The sequence below is a fragment of the Oenanthe melanoleuca genome, chromosome Z, assembly GCF_029582105.1.
Source record: "Oenanthe melanoleuca isolate GR-GAL-2019-014 chromosome Z, OMel1.0, whole genome shotgun sequence".
Lineage (NCBI taxonomy): Eukaryota > Metazoa > Chordata > Aves > Passeriformes > Muscicapidae > Oenanthe > Oenanthe melanoleuca.
In genome coordinates, this window is record NC_079362.1 from 2,265,246 (window position 1) to 2,285,520 (window position 20,275).

A 20,275-nucleotide genomic window follows, 5' to 3' on the forward strand; every position below is an offset into this window, starting at 1 on the left:
TCTGTAAGGTTTGTTTGGTTGTTTTATTTTAGGCAATCTGCACCTTCAAGAAACATCTTCTGGATAATATAGAACAGTTTATAATTCTAAACCTAAATATTACTTTTTTCTTTCTTTTTTTCATTGTCATTTCGGTGTAGGTTACATTTTGGGTATCATCTCCCACCTTTTCTGCACCAGATGTGCCATGTTTGCAGCTAAACTTCTCACTCATATGATGGTTGCTTGTTTGGGTACTCAGGTAAGAAAAAAGGCTGAAGTCTCAAAATGTAAAGTAAGTACATGCTTGCTTTCCATCTCTTCACTTCCATGGCCATGTCCCAACAGACCTTCTTTAGTGTACACATTTTTGGAAAATGTAAAGTTTCAACATATGACACTTAAAATTAATCCAATATTCATATCCTGTATTGGGAATTCAAGTGAAATTTCACACTGTCTGAAAATATTTAAAGAAAACTGATGGATGGTACAGCAGTGTGAGAAGACAGTCTCATGTGTGGAATGCTGTGCTCAGTTCAAACTTCTGAAGGAGTTTGAAAGTTATCTTCTGTTTGGGCTGGTTTTTTTTGTTAAAATACACTGCATATTAACTTTCATATGTAATTCTGATCTCTGAAGAATAATTCTTGAAAACAGTTTCATGTGGTGTGTAAATGTAATAATTTTAATTACAGAGGTATAATTTGTATGGTTCTAAGTAATTTTGTCATTCATCCTCAATTCTTAACTTACATGGCTCTCCTAATACCTTTGCCTTTTGCCATACAATGATTTTGAAAGTTTAGAAGAAAATTTTTGAAAGAGGGTTTTAGCAGGGTAACTGCTTAGGTAGTGAGTTAGTTCAGAGAGGAAGTGAAGACAGTTTGGCAGCAGCTGTCAGATAAAGGAAAGTGGTTTTAAGTCAGAGTAAAAAGAGAGTATTTGACAAGGGAGAGCTGAACTACTGTGCTATCTGTTTCGAACAGCTGAAAGAAAATCTTTGTACAGTTACCTGTGTTGTGATATGTTGGCCTGTTGTGAGCTAGCCTGATTTGGTAGCCAAAATTCCACAGAAGACTCTGTGTAGATGATTTATGTACAGCTGTACCCACGTGCAGACAGTCGGTCATTATGCATACAGCTAGAAATTCGCAATGTAATTGAAAATTTCATGGGTTTGCTAACTATTGATTCTGTATGAGAGAAGCCATTTAAGACAGTTTTAAATGAGAAGTTAACTACAGGAAAATCAGCACTTCTTAGTTTAAATACAAGGAAAATGTTAGTATTTTCTCTTTCTATCTACTTATCTTTAGGCAATGCTAGACGCTAGATTTATAACTATTAACTCTCAAGCCACTCTAGAGAATGAAGGAAGCTGGTGTTTCTCTGTGTGTTTATATATTTTTTATGAGAAAAAACCAAGGAAACAAAGAGCCAAACAAACTCCCAAAAAAAACAACTGGGAAGCTTTTCGTGGTAGTTCCACTGTTTCACGATAGCTCCACATACAGAAATAATTAGTGTTTGTCTAATATCTGCACAGGGTGTTTATTAGGTTTGCAATTTTGGAGCTCTTTTTAAGTTGCTGCCAGTGCACTAGTCACTTGTGTCTGTAGATGGCAGTCAAATCTTTTCAGTACATTATTCAGAAACTTGCAGTTCCAAGGCTGTGCCTGTTCTGTAGTTGCTCACAACATTTCTCTGTCAGTGATGGGCAATGGCAATTCACAACATTCAACCTTCATTTCATTCTTGGTATGTCAAGGGGTACCAGCATTAATGGAGCATTTCTAAATCATTGAAGAGTTTCACCATGTGCTTGGTGGAGCTCATTGGAAAAACATAAAAGCCTAGATATTTGTAAAACATTTTTTATTCATTTCAAACATAAATGCAACAATACCCTAAATGCATGAAGGAAAAAAACTGCTGGGTTGTGATTTTCAGTTTTGGGGTAAATTTAGGTGAATTTTTAAATGTTCAAAAAAACTAAAATAATAGGAGAACATACTTTGCAGTGTCTCAATACTGTCATACTAGTCAATAAAAATCTTCTTTTTAGAGCTATTAACCTAGATTACAATCTTAATAGGAACCATTATTATGGTTATCATGCTTTGTCTGAGAATCTTCAGGTAGAATGCATGAATAAGCACTTTATGAATGGCTTGTTTGTGTATATTCAGCTTGATGCATCTTGTCCACATTAAATTTCAGGGCCGATTTCCACAGCACATGCTGAGTATTACAAATGACATGAACATATTCTAAATTCTCTGTTCGGACTTTTTGTGAGTGCACAGTTGAGCTGCTTTGCCTATATGCAGTAGCCATTCCTCTGGAATATTTGAACATTCATAGTCTGCTGACAGCAATTACCTTGTACAAATGGCCTTCAATTCTTATAGCCAGCAAAGCAAAATTAAGCTTTAGTCAAATAGAAAGAAAAGGTATAGGGGAAACAGTGTCATCCTACTTTGTCGAACAAAAAATTAGTATTTTATAATTTATCCTGACTTCAAGCTTCTTTTACACTACTATGATTCACTTAGCATCATCATTGCACTGCAGTATCTACCAAACTGCCACGTCAAGTTGGTCCTACCACTGACTTTGATGGAAATGCACGATGAAGAATTATACATGCTTTGTTTAAATATTTGAAAATCGTGTTATTCAACCTGAGCAGAAATACAAACATGTTGCATTGCACTAAGTTATGGTTTGCATATTGCACTGAATGGTTTGCTGTGTATTCCCCAGGTCTGTGGAGTTGGTTCAGCTCTCCCTTCTCCTGTCCTAACTGGAGGGATCCTATTTGTTATAGTTTGGTTTTTCCCCTCCCCTCTGCCCGAGTTTAAAATTCCCCGCCGTGTTCTCTCTCGCTCTCTCTCTTCCCTTGGAATCCATTCAGGGATAAACTGCTGGACTATATCCTGGGAAAAGGGAGCCTCCTTGTCTTTTACCTTTGTCCACGTGGGCTCCTCATTCTCCTCTGGTCTGGACCTAGCCAGAGGGACCAGAGAGGAGAGAGAATCTACAGCACAAACATACACATCAGTTATGTTTTTCAAGAAGCAGTAGTGCATACCATCTTCTTTTTAAAAAATCGTTAAACATTTATTTAAAAACCATGAACTGCATCCTTGGTAGAATTGTTGCTTTATTATTTTGACTCTTTCGGTTTTGGACAATTCTGCCAGAAGATAAATTTTAAAGGTGTGGTAAAATCTCCAAGTGATGATGAAGGAGCAGGATATGAATGGATGAGTGAATGAATGGATGAATGGATGAATGAATGTAGGAGTGATTACAGAGCCTATATCTTTTGCCATCTTATAAAACTGGAATCTTTACAGAAACAATGAAATGGTGCTTCTGCTGTACTGTTTCAGTCTTAGCTCTTCTCTTCCAAAATAAGGAAATTTTTATTTTCCCCTACATATAAACAAAGCCCAGAAGAAATTTATATATATAACTGGATGGGGGAGCTTACAAAGCATGTTCCAAAATGAGGTGTGTCTAGCGTGATTCTCTGTACCATGCACCAGAGGCAACTTGTGATAACGAGTGACTGAGTGTCTGCCTCTCTTCTGGCAGTAGAGAAAAGTTTTGATTTTAATTCAGTCTCCCCTTATGGTAAGCCTGAGCCTTTTAGTTAGCTGCTGGGAAATCCTTTTTAAAGGATTTTTTTTTTCTGAAGAAGCTGGAAGATACAGAGTTTCACTAAACTCCAGGTCCATATGAAATATGAAACTTCTATGGAATAGTAAACCACAAATATTCTTATGCATTACTTTAAAGTTAGAGCCCAGTTTCCCAGAGTGAGGGAATTTGTCTCTGAGGAAAACTAGGACTGAGATTTCCTTGCTGTAACCTGACAGCAGCAAATAATGCTGATGAGATGCCTAAAATGCTTACTCATAAGATTTGAGAGGACACAGAAGAAACGTAAAAGAGTTGTACACAGTGATCCAGAACTGGTGCGCATTTTAGAAATTTGTCTCTGTGCTAATGCATTTTGTCCTGATATTTTGTGATGTGAAATATTTCAGTAAGAATTATGAGTGGTATGTAGTCTTCTTCCACCCTTGATGTCAATGTTCCTGTCTTTGGGGTAATAAACTCTAACATTTCTAATTTATAGAAGGAAGGATTCTACAGATGTCACTAAGAATGAAAGTGGAAAAGATTTTCACTTCTGTTGGAGTATTGGAACACACAGCTAGCTGTTGGGTATGTCAGAAGGGAAAGGTGTGTCAGTAAAAATGTTCGTGTGGGTAAGCTGCTTTCGCCAGTTTCCTGCATAACATTTGTATAATCACAGTAAATAAATTTTATTTGCTTTAAAACAGTCATGCTGTTCCAGGGGATACCATGTATCGTCCCAGTTTTTCTGAAAACATGGTCCCGTATAATACAGCAGGCAGAGACTCCTGGAGTCTCGCCTATTTTCTTTGTGGCTGCAAGAATTAGGACCTAACCCTTTTCTCCAGGGACTATTTTATTAGGTTTCAAACTGGCTTATTAAATTATTTACTATCTGATTTCAGTAATTTCCACCAAGTCAGAGCACAGCTCACGCCGCTTCTTTCAGAAGCAGTTTCAATCTAATCATAAGTAGAACTATTTGGGAATTGGATTTAAATAAAAGACAATTTCAGAGTGGACTAACATAAATTGAATGCTTTTATAGCAAAGCAAAGCAATATATTTTATGATCAATGGATTTGTGTGCCAATCTCTATTACTCTAAGTTTCTATTTTTGAGTCCACAATATCCAAGAATAATCAGTGAAAGTTGGTGCTAATCAGAGATTTTAATCAAAGATTGTAATCTATGTCAAAATTTCAATGACTTTATAAGTTTTATACATTGATCATGTATATATGCAGACCTTTTACATGATGATGGATGGATGGGTGGATGGATGGATGGATGGAGGGACAGACGGATAGATAGATAGATAGATAGATAGATAGATAGATAGATAGATAGATAGATAGATATCAAGTGTTCTCAGTTAGTTAAGGTGTATGAGGTCCTTCAGAATCTGAGAGTCAGGAAATCCTTACCTGGAGAAGTCGGGTATCCAATCATTAGAACATATATTATGCACAATTAAGCAGTGAGGAAGGATTGCTGCCATAAAACAACAGCATATCATTCATTATTTGATCACCCGGATTTCTTATGAGGAGCTGGATGCAGAACTCCTTATTGCAGAGTATTTCCCTTTTCTCCAGCAGAGGGAGTCAATTTGTCTGCGAGTTCCATCAAGTGCCAAGTTGCCACAGCTCCAAGAGATTTGATATGATGATGCCATCTGCAGATAGTTAGAGCTAAAGCTCAGACAAAAGTAAAAGGCTCTGGAAATGCTCTAAGAGTTTATCTTTACAGTCTCAGTCTAGGGAGTGTGGAGATGTACAAGCAGCTGAAAAACCTATATCCCATGGAGAGAGGGTAGTGATCATGGCAGGTAAATGAGTGCAAGCAATAAATTGAAAATATTAAGTTTAAAATTTCTGTGATTTGTTTTCATCTGCCAAAACAGGATTTTGGTCTTTCACTGTTAATCTAGCACTGTGGAAGTACACACATATTTTTACTTTTGCTGCTTGTAGAGATTTTACTTCTACCACCCTTGTTCATTTTTCTCATGTTGAGCCCCATGTAGTGTTATGCACAAGCTGTTAGTTTTTTTATAGATTATCTCCTACAGTTTGCCAAAACTCAGATATATGAGCAATACTATAACATATGTTAGAATGCTGCTACATTACCTCACACCTCCTGTCCTCACTACAAACAGTCAAATGTTCTGTTTATCACTGTAAACTATAAGAATATGAGATTTCTATCAGCTAATGCCTTCCAGCTCTTTTTTATCATACTCTACTTTCTCCCAACATCACAAACAGTTGGGGGCCACACACAGAGAAACAGATAGAAACTTTCCCAGGTTGCCTATTCACTGCTGTTCTTGGTGTCTCACTGTGAAACAGGTTATACTGCTGCCTCTCTCTATTTCAAGCTTCATTGCAATTTTTCAACTTTTTCTCCCATTTTCTGCCTCCTTTCTTCATCTGCCTTTGTTCTACACTCTCACATGTCTCATTGTCCTTTACTAAAAAAAGTCATTTTCTATTCCTTCTCCTAATTAGCAAATCTCCTGCTGCTCTTTTCCCTGCTGAAGGCTTTCCTCAAACCTGCCTTGATGGGGAGGACAGCAGCATTGCTGTTAACCATGAATCCAGGCCATAGCAACATCTGTGCTGTGTTAATATGAAGTTTCCAAAACATTCTTAATTTAGCTTATCTTTTGGAGGAAAAAGTCTATAGGGTTTTGTGAACAATAGCACTTCAATAGTTTTCCTTTACAGCTAATTAAATTATAGTAAACATTGGATCTTTAAGTTCTGTTCTTTCTCCACTACTGTCACTTTGTATGCTCCACATGCAAGAAAGTTTTAAAAGGGCCTTTTTTTCCCATGTTCACAGTTTTCTCATTACCTACGTCATAACTTTAAGGCAGCTAATGTTCCATACATAGTAGATTCACAAGTTCTTTTCAGGACTTAATTGGATTATTTATACACATGAAACCAGAGCCTTATTAGCAGATTCAAATGGCAAGTTTGGTTTTAAGTGTACTGGGGTTCTGATTGCTTTTGAAAATAACTGAACATTATTTTCATAAATACCAGCTTACTAATGATTTGGGTTAATGATGGTTAAATGCTTATTAATAATGCTTTATTTAATGATGCTTAATGCTTAAATAATTTGTGATAGTTTAGTCAATATACTGTGGTTGAATTTTATATGCTGGTAAATCTGATTTTGTTCTCATGGTCATTGTTGGTACAGGACTGTAGCTTGTTGGTACAGAAAGTGCAGTTTGAAAATGACATTATAGAAATTTATAAAATTAAACAAATAAGTTATAACATGACAGACTTTTTTGCTTTTTTATTTTTATTTTTAAGATATGTCATTATTTTTAAAATATAATTTAAAAGAAAGAGACTAATACTAATGTAGATCTGATTAGATTCTGAAAAATTATCATGAAAACCTTAAATGCTTGGAATGACAGTGAATAATCAGTGAAATGATTAACAAAGACTTTGGGGTGTATATTAGCCAGAGGGAGAAACCAGAAGCATGTAACTTATATGTTCAGATGCCAAAAAAAAAAAACCAAACTGTGTTCAGTCATGAAAAAATGTTTAGAAAACCATGATGCTGTATTTCCATGTTTCCATTTAAAAAAAAATGAAAAAAAGCTTTTTTTGGGCAAAGATAGATGAATTAATTGAAATCAACTAAGCACAAGGCATGTGCATCATTAGAAATTAATTTTTATGGTTGAAACATCTGCTGGGAATAATACAACTTTATGTGGGTGTCAGAGACCAGAGATGGGAGAAACTGTACAGAAGATAATTAACTACATTGTTTTACTTCACAGCTGAAATGGGATAGGAATCTTTGCTTAGTCAATAATTGTGGATCAGCTGGCAAGAAGTAGCTTGGAAAGCAGGAATTCAAAGTCCAAAGATTGTCTGTCTGTGGGTAAACAAACAGAATTGAGTCAAGTGAACACCTAGCATCTCATTTACCCAGGGATACAAAATGTCTATTCCACTCAAAGGATAAGTATTCTGATGAAACTTGTTAGCCCTTTCCCCCTGTCCCCCCAGTGTTTATCCCTGGTCTTTGAAGTATCCTGTGACTTGCATTTCATTGTGTCCTGCTGTAGTTTTGGACGATCTTTGCTCTGCTCCAGTTTTGCTCTGATAGGGAGTTGTATGTTCCATAGTCTGAGCACAGGTCTCCCACCATTGCATTAGAAGCAGGTGGGAAACAAGGGACATACAAATGTTTTCACTGTCTTATACAAGTTTAGGTGGCACCTCTTTACTCAAGCTTTTAGGCTTCTTATGCTCCACTGTATTCAAAATCAGGAAAACTCAACCTTGAAATAATTTGTGGTTTTGAGACCAAAAAGAAAAGGAAAAAAAAAATCCAAATAATAACTGCAATAACTGAACCTTTGCTTTGGGATAGGTGGCCTTTTATTTCTTTTTGATGTGTTTCCACAGAGAGAAAAAAGTTGAGAAGTGAAGAATTAAGTAGGTATATTGTAGGAATGCATCTCATGAAGATGCATCAATCCTCTAAACCTAATATACAGAAGTTTGTTTTTTTTTTGTTTTCCCACCACCTCTTTTGTAGGTCTGCTAGAGTCAGCACAGCATAAATGAAAGACAGATAGAGAACTCTATAATTGAAAAGTACAGCTACAGACCTGTGTATTCTATGTAAATTCATAATTAAAATTGGCTCATAGTTACTGCTATTTTTTACTTTTGAAGTATTTTTAAAATATTGCAAATAATGCTTGAGTATAATCTGTGATCAAGATGCAGCAGTGTCCTTACAGACAATTGGAGACAGTTACATGAACATTTTCAAAAGGTCTCCATGGGAGATAAAAGAGGGCTCTATAGCAAAATCTATCCTCATGTTTAATTGTGCTCTTCTTGTCACAGATCCTTGCAGCCACTCACCTTTGAGCAGAGTTTTGGGGAGGTGGGTGGTTAGTGTGTTCCTATACCCTTGTCTGAATGTTTGCCAAGTCATTAACTTACAGTGATATACAGCATCTTATCCTTGGCATATATTAATCTTTATATTTTGTATAAACTTGTACCTTGCCTTTAACTTTATGCAGCCTGATATTTGGCATTAATATGTTGAGACTCATTACTAACTTCTAGCTGTGATCAGATGTGATGGCAACTAATCTTGTCAGTGTAATTATTAGTCTTGGCATCTCAGCTTCCTACCTTTGAAAAACAAAAGCTTTCAGGCTATATTTATATAGTAAATGCTAGCTAGTGTTAAAATATATTTTATTAACATCAAACCAATTTCTTAAAGTCTTGTGTAAAAGTGGTTTCACTGGAAAAGGAATGAAATAGAAGCAGAGAAGGAAGTTGAATGAAAAGATTTCCACCACGTGATTAGCTAAAGCATTAGCTCTTCAGCCACCTTCCGTTATAAAATTCTTTACATTGGGGATCAAAAGATTAGTTATCTTATTCTAATGAGAGAGAAATTTATGAAATGTTTCTCTCAAATGTGTTCTTGGTTTTGTTTTCGTATTGGTTTAAAATGAAGCTAGCTCTGACACCTTTAGCATTTAGACTGTATTCTGTCTTTGTTCTGTGCCTGTATGCTCAGTAACGCAAAAGAATAAAAATCAAAGGTGAACTTGCTCTTAATTGCAATAACAGATCATTCCTGACATATGAAGCAAGTGCTGATTTTCTCCTTAGAAGAATAAGTGGAAAACTGGTCTTTTTATCACAAGTACAAATAAGAAGTCACTCCTTAGCAATCCAGTGATAGGTGCAGTCTAAAGTCTGTGTCTGAGCTTGGCTGGCTCTGGCTGGAAACAGAAGTCACTGGGAATGGCCCACCAAACTCTCATTCTCATGTTGCCTGGATGAATTTCCTTCCGATTTTTAATGAAAAAAAGCTCAGTCTAGTTTAGACATCCAGAAGGTATGCATTGCAGAATAGTAAGATGTAGTGTCTCTGAAGATAGCTGTTCACAGCTTTTTGTTCTGAAATCCTTCTACAGTGTGTGACATTCATCCACACACACAACTTTCACACAATGGTACATTTCACAACATTTGCTGAAGCTTTAGATCTTTCAGATTTATTATCTTTTTAAATGTTCATATTTAGATGCTTTACTTTTGGAGGATGAAACACAACATATCAGTTTTCCAATATAACTTCTCTGTCATAACCTCTCTGTCCAAAGACATCTATCTCCCTATGCTCCAGCTTTCACAAGTGTCCTTATTGGCAAGTGTCCTTATTAAGCTTCAACCCAGGAAAAAGCATATTCAAAAGGTTCTTTATGTGAAATGCTGAGATGCACAGGTGTTTTTAGTGAGTTTGATAAATGTCAGATTGCAGTGGACAAGTCTGTTTATCAAAGGAAAAAGGCGCACTTTTTTTTCTAACCCCTTTAATTACTGACATGTTATCTTCAAAATGTTGCAATATTCTACAGGATTCTGCTAACATTTAGCTCTGTATAACATAACAGTTGTTCCCTTTTCAAAATTGCTAATTGCCTAATTGGTTAATAAAGATCTACTGGAAACATATATTTTTTAAAGCAAAACCAAATAAATATATTTATTTCTCAAAAGTACATTGCCCACTTAGTTCAGAGTTATATATGGATTCATATATATGAAGCAGCTGTACTAATTTATGAAGTGCTGCATTATTTGTGATGCTTACAATATACTAGACATTATAAACGGAAATTTAAAGAAAAGAATTGACTGGAAGAATTTTTAGTGTAAAGAATCTGCTTTCCCATTTGCTCCATTTCCCATTTACTTTCCTGCCTGAAATATCCACTGAATATTGTATCATATTACTCTTTCAAAATGTTCAAGTTTTTGAGGGCTGTTGATTGAGATACAAACACCGCACATGACTCCAACTTTGGAAGTAATCACTTGCCATCAGTGATGAAAATGTGTTGTAGCTTTACTTGGTTTATTTCATAATCCTGCACAAGAATCACCCACAAGAAGTTGTAGCCATGATCCCTAACATGCTAAATAATCCTAGGCAGGTCTGTTGCTTAGCAGATCTGATATACCACACAACTTCAGTCAAACACTGAGAGGACATAAAACTATAAAAAACAAATGCTTTGTAAGACCTTCACTTGTGCTGTCCTAATTTTGAGCTGTAAAGAATTGAAGGATTTGTATCTATTATAGATAGCTTTCAACCAAGATCAAATATTGTGTTTTCAAAACATCAGATATTCACTGCCTTTATTTAAGGGGAGAGAAGCACAGTTTTTCAATGGTATTGAAGTTCTATGGAATAAAATAAATTGATAGGTTCCTTATAATTTATTTTCAGCATTTTTGGTCTGAAGCAAATGGAGTAGGGATTATCTAAACTCAGGCTTGTCATTCTGCTTCCTAATATTTTTTCATGCCCATTTGTAAGCACTGTACCTTATTTTCTTCAAATGAAAGAAACATATTTATGAGGTTAAGAATATGTTCTTGTTTGATAACTACCAAGTAGTGTGCTTTAAATAATCTAGAAAATTATGAGCTGCGATTTATCCATTAATTAAGTGGGTCAGAATGAGATAGATGGATTAATTGTGGTACATTGCCCAAAATAAGTTATTTCCTAAGTCACATTGTTGAACATAATTTTTAATATAGCTAAGATTTTAAAAGCTTTGCATAGCAACATCCTATGACAGACAGAAATATTAAGAAAAGTCAAGTGTCAACTGATAAAGTAGAATTATTAGCAATTCATCTCAGACTCTAAGTTTTTTTTCCCCCTTCCTTTCCCAGCAAGACTTCCCTGCATATCAGGCTAAAATCTGGAGACTCAAATATTTTTCTTGTAATTTGCTTTTAGCCTCAGTTCAGCTGTGTGGTCAGTTCCATAGCATGATGGCCCTCTCTTTGTCCATCTCAACCCTTTAGGCTGATAGCAGTTGCTACTCTCTCTGATGGTACAGAATTTCTAAAACTAATTGTGTCTTTCCAGCAAGTCTAGAAGTCTGTTAATAATAAGGAAAAAAAATTCTCCAGAATCTATTTTATTATTTGAAACAGAAAATAAAAGCATGTCCTCTGTATTCAGAGTTGACTTTTCTTTCCTTAGGGTATTGAGCTTTTTTCCTCAGTAAACACAAATAAAGAACTTGTTATTTGTTTATTTTAGAGATTTGGGGGTGGGTGTTTTGTGTTTCCTTGCTTTTCTTTTAGATTTTGTTTTTGGTATAGGTCATCATAGCACTTAGTGAATCTCAATTCACTCTGGGAATGTCCCTGTTTGAAAAGAGAGGTGTGCTAGGGAAAGCAGGGCCTTCCTTTGAAATGGAGAAAGTAAATCCTTCCATCTGAATTATATAATTTTGAAATTAAGGAGCTCTCAGGCAAAGATATGGGGATAGGAATAACAGTTCTTTGCTAGTATATATCTAACAAGGCAAACAAAACAACAAGTATGAAATTAACAACAAACAGGACAGGAACCCAGTAACAGTTCCCTCAGCTGTGGGCACTTTTCCCTATGGTTCAGCTCCTGTCCTGTTGGAGTCAGTGAGTCAGGGGTCTCTCTGAATTCTTCAGAGAGAAATCAAAGTGCAGGGATTGAATTAAAGCCTTTGGATGGATGGAAGTATATTAAGCCACTCACACATAAAGTGGACGTTTAAGTAGAAGTAAGTTAGTAAGTTTTAGGGTGAGCTTTAATGCTTTTGGTAAGTGAAAGGTTTAGATTCCACGGTAGCAGTGTGAGTTCCAGTGAAGGTTGAAAAACATACAATATTTTCAGTGGAGGCTCCAGGAATACGGTCTTATGCGTAGCTTATATGTAACCTGGCATGTTAAGAAACTTGACTTTTAATACTAGAATTCTAATAGGTTTAGGAGTGGTGGTCTGAGTTTGATCTTAGCTTGTTTGAAAATCCTGTATAAGAGTTTGTATTGGGGAGAGTTGGTGCTTTTAGCCATTCTGGCTTTTAGCCATTGGCTTTTGCCAGGGCTTTTAGCCATCTGCTCTTTGCCAGGCTTTTGCTTTGCTACTGTTTTTGTCACTGCTTGTCTGCTTGCCTTTTGAGACTGATGTGCTTTGTAATACGAGGTGTTTTTGTAATAAATAAGCTTTTAACTATTATCTGCTTTTCTTGTTTAAGATAACGTGACAAAGTTGGAGCCAAGAGCTCAAAGTGGGAGCCTAAGAGCTGCAGAGGTCAAAAACCTCACAGCTTCCCAGCTGGCAGTGAGCTCTGACAGGTTCCTGGTGGGCAGGGCAGGTGTGATGATCTTGTTACTCTCAAATTTAACTTTGATTTAGAATATGGATCAAGATGTTTAATGTCAGGTTAATTCCAGGAAATTAAATCCCATTTCATGTGAAATGAAGATGTAGTTAATATTTAGGCAGATCAGTCATCACCCTTTTTTGAGCCTATTATGATCAGAAATTTTATTTATTTTACATAGAAAAGTGACAAAAACCAGTACAGGGTAGGACAGTAAAATACTCCTTTTGTTAATTAAAAATAATTAAAAAGAAAACCACTTAAAGAAATTATCATATGCTTTATACATTGTGTTGAAGTTAATGATAGGATCAAGAATAACATCAGAAAAGTCTTCTGGTAAATCCATCTGTGTACAGGAGAACTGAAATTTTGCATGTGACAGCTCAGTTATATCAGCTATGCATTGCTGAAGTCTATAGAGCTTCCTCTCTATTCACATTCTTTGTCAATAATTGCTCACAGGGAATGAAGACAACATATCCCTGTGCAGATCTTTTTTACAAACAACTACAAAAAGTTGTCAGGATGGTTACTAATTAATAGAATATGAATCAAGAGCAAAATTCCTTTTCCCATAATAAAGCATAAATTTAGTCTATATCCTTTGAGTGTTATACTAATTATACAATACCACAATGAATTTAACTTTTCTAAAGGGAATTTCTCCACCTCTCTTCAGTGTTGTCTTCATCCTTCTGGTATCAAAACAATGCAGAACCCAATCAGCTTTTGGAATGCTAAAGCATATGAGCAGTAACCACAAAGTTGTCCAACAATAAAAAATATTTCCTTTTTCTTTTAGTATAAATTCAGAAATTATGGGGAAATTAGGGTGGCTTACAAAATATTGCAAGTAGAAATGTATGGTTTTGATCTAAACATCTAAAGATGGTGTAAGTATCTTGGATCAGTAATTTAAATGTTATAGAAAAATTACAGGATAAAATATCAAGACTCAAATTGCATATAACAAACTTCTTTTGTAAAAAGGTTAGTTCCTAGACTAGAAGAAAGATTGGGTAATGGAGTTAATGCATTTCTTTAGCTGCTTTAGGTTTTTGTCATTAAATTATAATTTAATTTCTTGAGGAATAATAATGTAGACATATGTAGAATTAAGAATTTCTTCCAAAAGCATGGGTTTGAATTTCTTTTGAAAATGAAATTCCTTTCCCTTGACTGAACAAAAGAAAAGAAAAATTTGTTTTAGTTGGTTTGATATTGATCTATTTATCTAAGTGGTGTCATGGTGTCCAAATTATTACTCTTTTTAAAGAGTTAAAAGATAAATGCTAAATTTTATTCATTGATAGCAAACTATATGAATCGACATATGATAAACAATTTAGGTCATATGAGAAAGTTATTACATGTGCTAAAAGCTCATTCCAGATTTTGTCTTTGGATTGATAATTGCTGTGAAATTCCATATAATACCATCCTGCTTTATTCAGTTGGCCAAATTGAAGTAATTCCAAGACAAAAAACCACAATAATAATTTTATAAGACCTGATCTAATCAGAGGTAGACAAATATGGTTTTTTTCTTACAGAATAGAAATTAAGTGGTTAGGCTGCAGTTTCTGTGAAAGCTGGGTTCACTCATTATTTCTGGCTTATTTATGTTTAGAAAGTAATAACAACTAAGAATAAGACACTATTCAGTAACTTGTATTACCGGAAATGGTGACAGTGCTAAATAGGTTTTCTTTTTGCCAAAAGGTCCAATTATCCCATTATTAATGACATTATTTAAGTACTCATTAAATGTGACATTATTTAATTGGTTCATGTTAGTTTAAAACCTTCATTAAAGGATTGCTGTGGGGAGCTTTGTAATCTTGTATTTTTCCATCCCTCCAGTGTTATATTTACTATTGTTGCTATAAATTTGAGAACTTTTTCATTTGAGCAGTGAATTTGGAATCTCAGGTTGTTGGGGAAGGTGAAGATTATGTAGATTTCAGATGGTAGAAGAAACGGGAAATAATTAATCTTTATCAGTTTCCCTTGTCCTCAGAAATTTTTGTGTGATGTCACGGTGATGGTTATTTATTTTGTGGGTCTTAATATCAGGTGGTAATTTACTGTCTTGATAAGAGTGTCCCATTAAATAGCACTAAGTTTCATAAGTGATCAGTGGCAGAATAGTATCCAATGGCAGGAACAGGGCAATCAGGAAATTCTACACTTAATTGTGACTGCATCTTCTACACTTTGTAGTTAGAGAAGGAAGCATTAACATATAGTCAGAATTGCTGTTATTCCCTTATTTTGAGGAACTGTTATTGTAATATCCTAGGATTGTAGGGGGAAAAAAAGGCACTCAACTGTTTTCTGCTATAATTTTTTGTAGCAAGCATTCTAATTATATTAAAATTCAATTGGTAATGAAGATGTTGCCAAAATATTTCTTCCAAAGCTTAGAAAAATTGTCATCTGATAATTTTTAAATTAAGAAGTATTTTTTCATCTGATTAATATTTTAGGTTTCAAAAGAGAGTGTTTACAATCAATAATAAATTTCTGTCACTTTTCCACTTACTGTAAGTTACTTTTCAAGTATTCTCATTTATTTAATTAGGCCTGCTTAGGAATACGTATCTCAAAATGTGAGAATCTAGTTGTAGAATTTGCTTCAGAACTGAAGTACTGATTTTAGTATGCTGATGTTGGATGGATCATGTATTAAGGATGCTTTGGGGAGCTTCTGTGCATTGTCACTTCTTAGGGATTACCATGTCAGTGAAAACTAAAGTATAAAAGTATAAAGTATGAAAAGCTTTCCATATTTTAAAGGTGTGTATAAACTGTACTGGACTAAAAACTGACCTCTCTTTGTGTACACACATAGATATACATATATAAATTCATGTGAAGATGTACATAGACATATTATACATACACATAGAAAATATTACAGAGAAAAGAGAGAAAAGACAGAGACTAGCTAGATGGACTGGATGCATATTTAATATATATTTTATTTTATCTTTTTTTATAACATTATTTCCAAATGTACGAACATGTTGGTGGTGCCTCTCTTCTGCCCTCCTGTTCTTAACTCCATTTTCTTCTGAAATCTTGCTTATTGAGGGAAATACTTATTATTTTTGTAAAGCCAGCTGTTTTCCAGGTATTTCAGTTGTATTCCAAGATGGATTTATATTGAAGAAATGTCTTCTCTTATGTGTGCTTACACATGCCATTGTTAATCTAGTGATTTAGCTTCTTGTAAGCCTCTGGATTCATGAGGCATTTCCTCTGAATTCTCCTACTGTGTTTCAGAGGCCAGAATGCTCCTGTTACTAACCTTTCCCAGCAAAATTTGCTACATAAGCAGAGAGACCATTATGTTTCCTCCACAGTAGCTAGGAATTTTCATTGTTTCCCTTTCTTAAGTCTTTTATCAGCTACTGCTTAACATGACTTACATCACCCTTGTGCTCATTATAGCAATCTCTCCATCCCTCCCATTTCCCACTCTTGTTACACTGAAATACTGCATTTATTTGGTTTCTTCTTTTCTTCATCCTTCAGCAGTCTCGCCATCTAAGCCCACTCCAATCCTTCATTGATCATTACCATCCATGACTTCTTCACATCTAGCCCTTAGCACTGAGTGACTGCTGTGATTTGACTCTCTGCTGCTTTCTCAAAAAAGTCTTTCTCCTGATACCTTCCTGCAACTCCTGTTATTCTCCACACTAATCTCAACATAAACTTCTTGCACTTAGCTAAGCCAATTAACTTTGCCACCTCCTTTTTATTTAAATGGTAGCCCTTTTAAACTCTTTAAATTGTGGTCACTATTTGTTACTGGAGACTGTAATCTCATTCTTTCATTCTGTGGGACTTCTTTAAACATGCTCAGTTACAAATGCCTTTGCTGTGGTGATGAATACAAGAAACTTGTCCTCTCTGTTCCATGCAATATTACAGCAGATGCCATTCAGGTCCATGCCCATCTTTTGTCTTGTGGTAAACAAGTCCTCTTCTTTGAATTGTCTCCTTGATCTGCATTAATTGTGAACATGAATGGAGCTTATATAGTTCAGACATGATTTGAATACCTAATAAACTCTAATGAGTGAACATTAGAATGGCATGTGGTTTAAACTGATATACTGCAAGCAGTAGCAGTAGGGTGTGAGGTTTTTGTTTGAGACTTGAAGAGCAATCAGACTTGGAAATTTGAAAATAGTAAGGAGCAGGAGTTTGGAGAGATGATCAGTCGGTCATCTTTTCCCTAAATCTTGTACATTTATGGGTTTCTTTTTCAGAACATTTTTCCTTTTAACTAACATGTTGTAGGAAGACATGAGGGAATGAGTGAGTAAGTTTTAGTAGTAGTAATACAACTTTTGGATATGTAATACTTAGAATTAAGCATAAAATAACAAATGCTGTGTTTTCTCTCAATTTATTAAACTGCTTGCATTTTATTATGAACCATGTAAAAGTCTCAAAAATTTGAACATGCTGATTTTGCACATTCAGCTCTTTGTTTAGCCATATGTAATGCTGGTGACTTAAGTAATATCATTTTCTGTTGTTCTACATGTCTATGTTTTAACAGAATTTTTTAATTTCAACTGGATAATCACCTAAGCCTTGCTTCAAAACTAAGGACAAATAAAATATATAATCTAAGCCTAGAACTCTAGAGAAGGTATTTCCAGACACATGCTATAAAGCAGATCCTCACACCGGATTTCTGAGCTGTATTTGCTTTTGACCTTTATTATGAAGTTTAATTTTGTTATAATGCCTTGCCTTATGACACAGTACAAGGCAGAGAGCCCAAAGATCCCACAAAGCCCTGCTTTAAGCTTGCAAAATGGACAGCTGTGCAAGTGCAGCATTCAACTCAAACCATTTAATTCTACCCAGAGGCAAGTATTATTTGTGCCCACCTAGACAAGATGTAACTTTTTTTCCAAGCACCAGGCAGTATTTGTGTACTACTGTATAGTAGTACAAGGCATAATGGCCTTGGCTGTCAGGGACTCGTGTGCTAAGCAACTTAGCAAGTGTGCATGTGTCATTAATGCACCTTTTCTCAAGCTTTGACCTTCAGATTAGCAGTGTGGTGCAATATGTACATTTCTCCTCAGTCTCATTTACTATTTGATCTGTTCTACACGAGCCTCCACCTTTGATTCTTATTGCCTACAGAGCTGTACACAATTCGTTTTTCTATTTATCTAACAAAAAATTAGCAATTGCATTATTACTTCGTAAATCAAATTGGGCAGTTTGATATTTAGGGAGGATCTAATGACCTCTCCTAGATATATGACATCTTTCTGTGAGATATTTGACAATATTTATAAATAACATAGCTTGGAAACAAATAAAACTAATATTAATGAAATTGCCAATGTCAGGAATTCATAATTTCTAAATTATTAAACCTAATTTATAGCAAATCGAGCTACTTCCCAATTTAATATACAGTGAGACAGGAAAAAAAAAAAAGTATATCTATCTCTGTATTTGATGTTCTTGTCTCAAGGCATTTTAACAGTGAACATATCAAAGACTATGTATTTTTGTGTGTATGTTTGTTAGCTGAAATACGAGTCATATTTCCAATATGCTCTTTGTGACAGTTTTCAGTATACTGTACTGACTGGTCAAGATGAAGTTAATGTTCTTGATAAAAGACTCTACAGTGCAGTGTTGATAACAGACCAGTGTTCTGGCTGTCTCTGAAAAGGTCTTGTGTGTTGTTAAGGCTTTCTGTTTTTCTCACTGCCTCAATGTCAAGTGGGCTGGGAGTAGGAAAGGATCTAGGAAGGGACACAAAGGAAACAGCTGACCCAGGTGACCACAGGGATATTCAATGCCATGTAACATCATATTTGGAAATAAAAATTGAGGGACAGGAGTTAGCCTAGCTTGAAGATTGGCTGGCCATCTGTCTGCTTGTGGGAGCTGGTGAATGATTGCTTTTGTATCACTTGTTTGATTCCCTTTCTTCGCTTACTAAATTGTCTTTATCATGATTAATTTTTCATTTGTATGAATATTATTGACATTGCTTTCCTATGACCTAGTTAAAGCTAAGGAGGAAAGTATTTTTTAAATTGATACTAATTTTATAGTTTTTATTATTTTTAATTTTCCTACTATTTTTCAGTGGATATTTTGGTTAAAAAAACCCCTATTTTTTAGGAGGAAGAGTACCATCATATAAGGTTTTCTTTCTAAACTGAGAGCTATAACATCACTGAAATACTGCAGGAACAAACATTTGTCCAGTGGAACTATTCCTGAAAAAACAAAAATTATCTTCCTCGTGTCAAGTATATAATATTTTCTTTCTAGAAGTAAACAGTCATACTAATGAAATTTTAATGAAAACTGTGAGTAGGTTTTATATATGTGATAAACACTCTGACTAATGCTTTAATTTTCTAGAAAAAATGACTGAATCTACCCTAATAAATTTATTATTATCATGTTTATGATTAATTTTTATGTATCAGTGAATAAATCCACCTAAATACAGGTTTTTGAAATAAATCCAATATAATTTTTTCACCATATCTTTGACCAGCCACACTGGGACATGTACTTTGCAATGTTCAGAAATATATTTTCTACTATAGTGAAGAAATCTGTAGTTTAGCAGTAAAGGCCCCCACTCCTTTTACTCTTTATATTTCTGGATTTTCAAATATTACTGTAATGTGTTGGGCCTTGTCCCAAATGCCTCAATTTCCTTCAGTCTTCCTCTGCACAAGGGTTATAAAATTTCTTCTCTGAATCAAACTTACCTGCAATGCAGGAGTTACTTTTTGTTTTTCAAGCTCCACTTCTGCCTAAAAAGTAGAATACATGTAATTCTCCAGGTCCTTTTTGCTACCTTTATTAGTATTTTTACCTTTATCTGCTTTAAGTGGCTGTAAAGTTAACAAGATTGCATTTTTATTTGACAGAGTACCAGACAACAGAAATAAATTGCCATTCTGTTTTTCAAACTTGTCTATCAAAACATGAAATAGCAAAACTCCCAACTATATATCACATATAATATGCAGATTTGCCTTATTAATTCTCAAACCTGAAAAAAATTACATATTTGCTTGATAAACATAGGCTTAAAATGAACATAATGTTGCTTTGGGAGTTAGATTAACAATAAGCCTTGCAATGTATTTGAGGGGAAAAAGTCTCACTATTTTTTTCTTAGTTTCTGGGCATTCATCTTTACTGAAAATAAGAGCATGTAGATGTTTTCTGAAAATTTATTGAAAAGTTACAGAGAAAGGCAAAAATGGAGCCTAAACCTGGCTCTTATGAGCATTATTTAAACATTGAAAGCTAAATCTGGAAAGACTTTCAGGAGCCCTGTGCCAGAGGCA

At 34.9% G+C, this 20,275-nt stretch overlaps 1 protein-coding gene across 1 annotated transcript in view; it reads left to right on the forward strand.

The window, feature by feature from the left end:
- Positions 1-20,275, forward strand: part of ADGRV1 (adhesion G protein-coupled receptor V1) — a 267,302-nt gene that overhangs the window by 136,035 nt on the left and 110,992 nt on the right. The window contains exon 84 of the mRNA XM_056514381.1: positions 141-241. Within this exon, the coding sequence (XP_056370356.1) occupies positions 141-241 (101 nt within the window). The remainder of the gene's footprint in view (positions 1-140; positions 242-20,275) is intronic.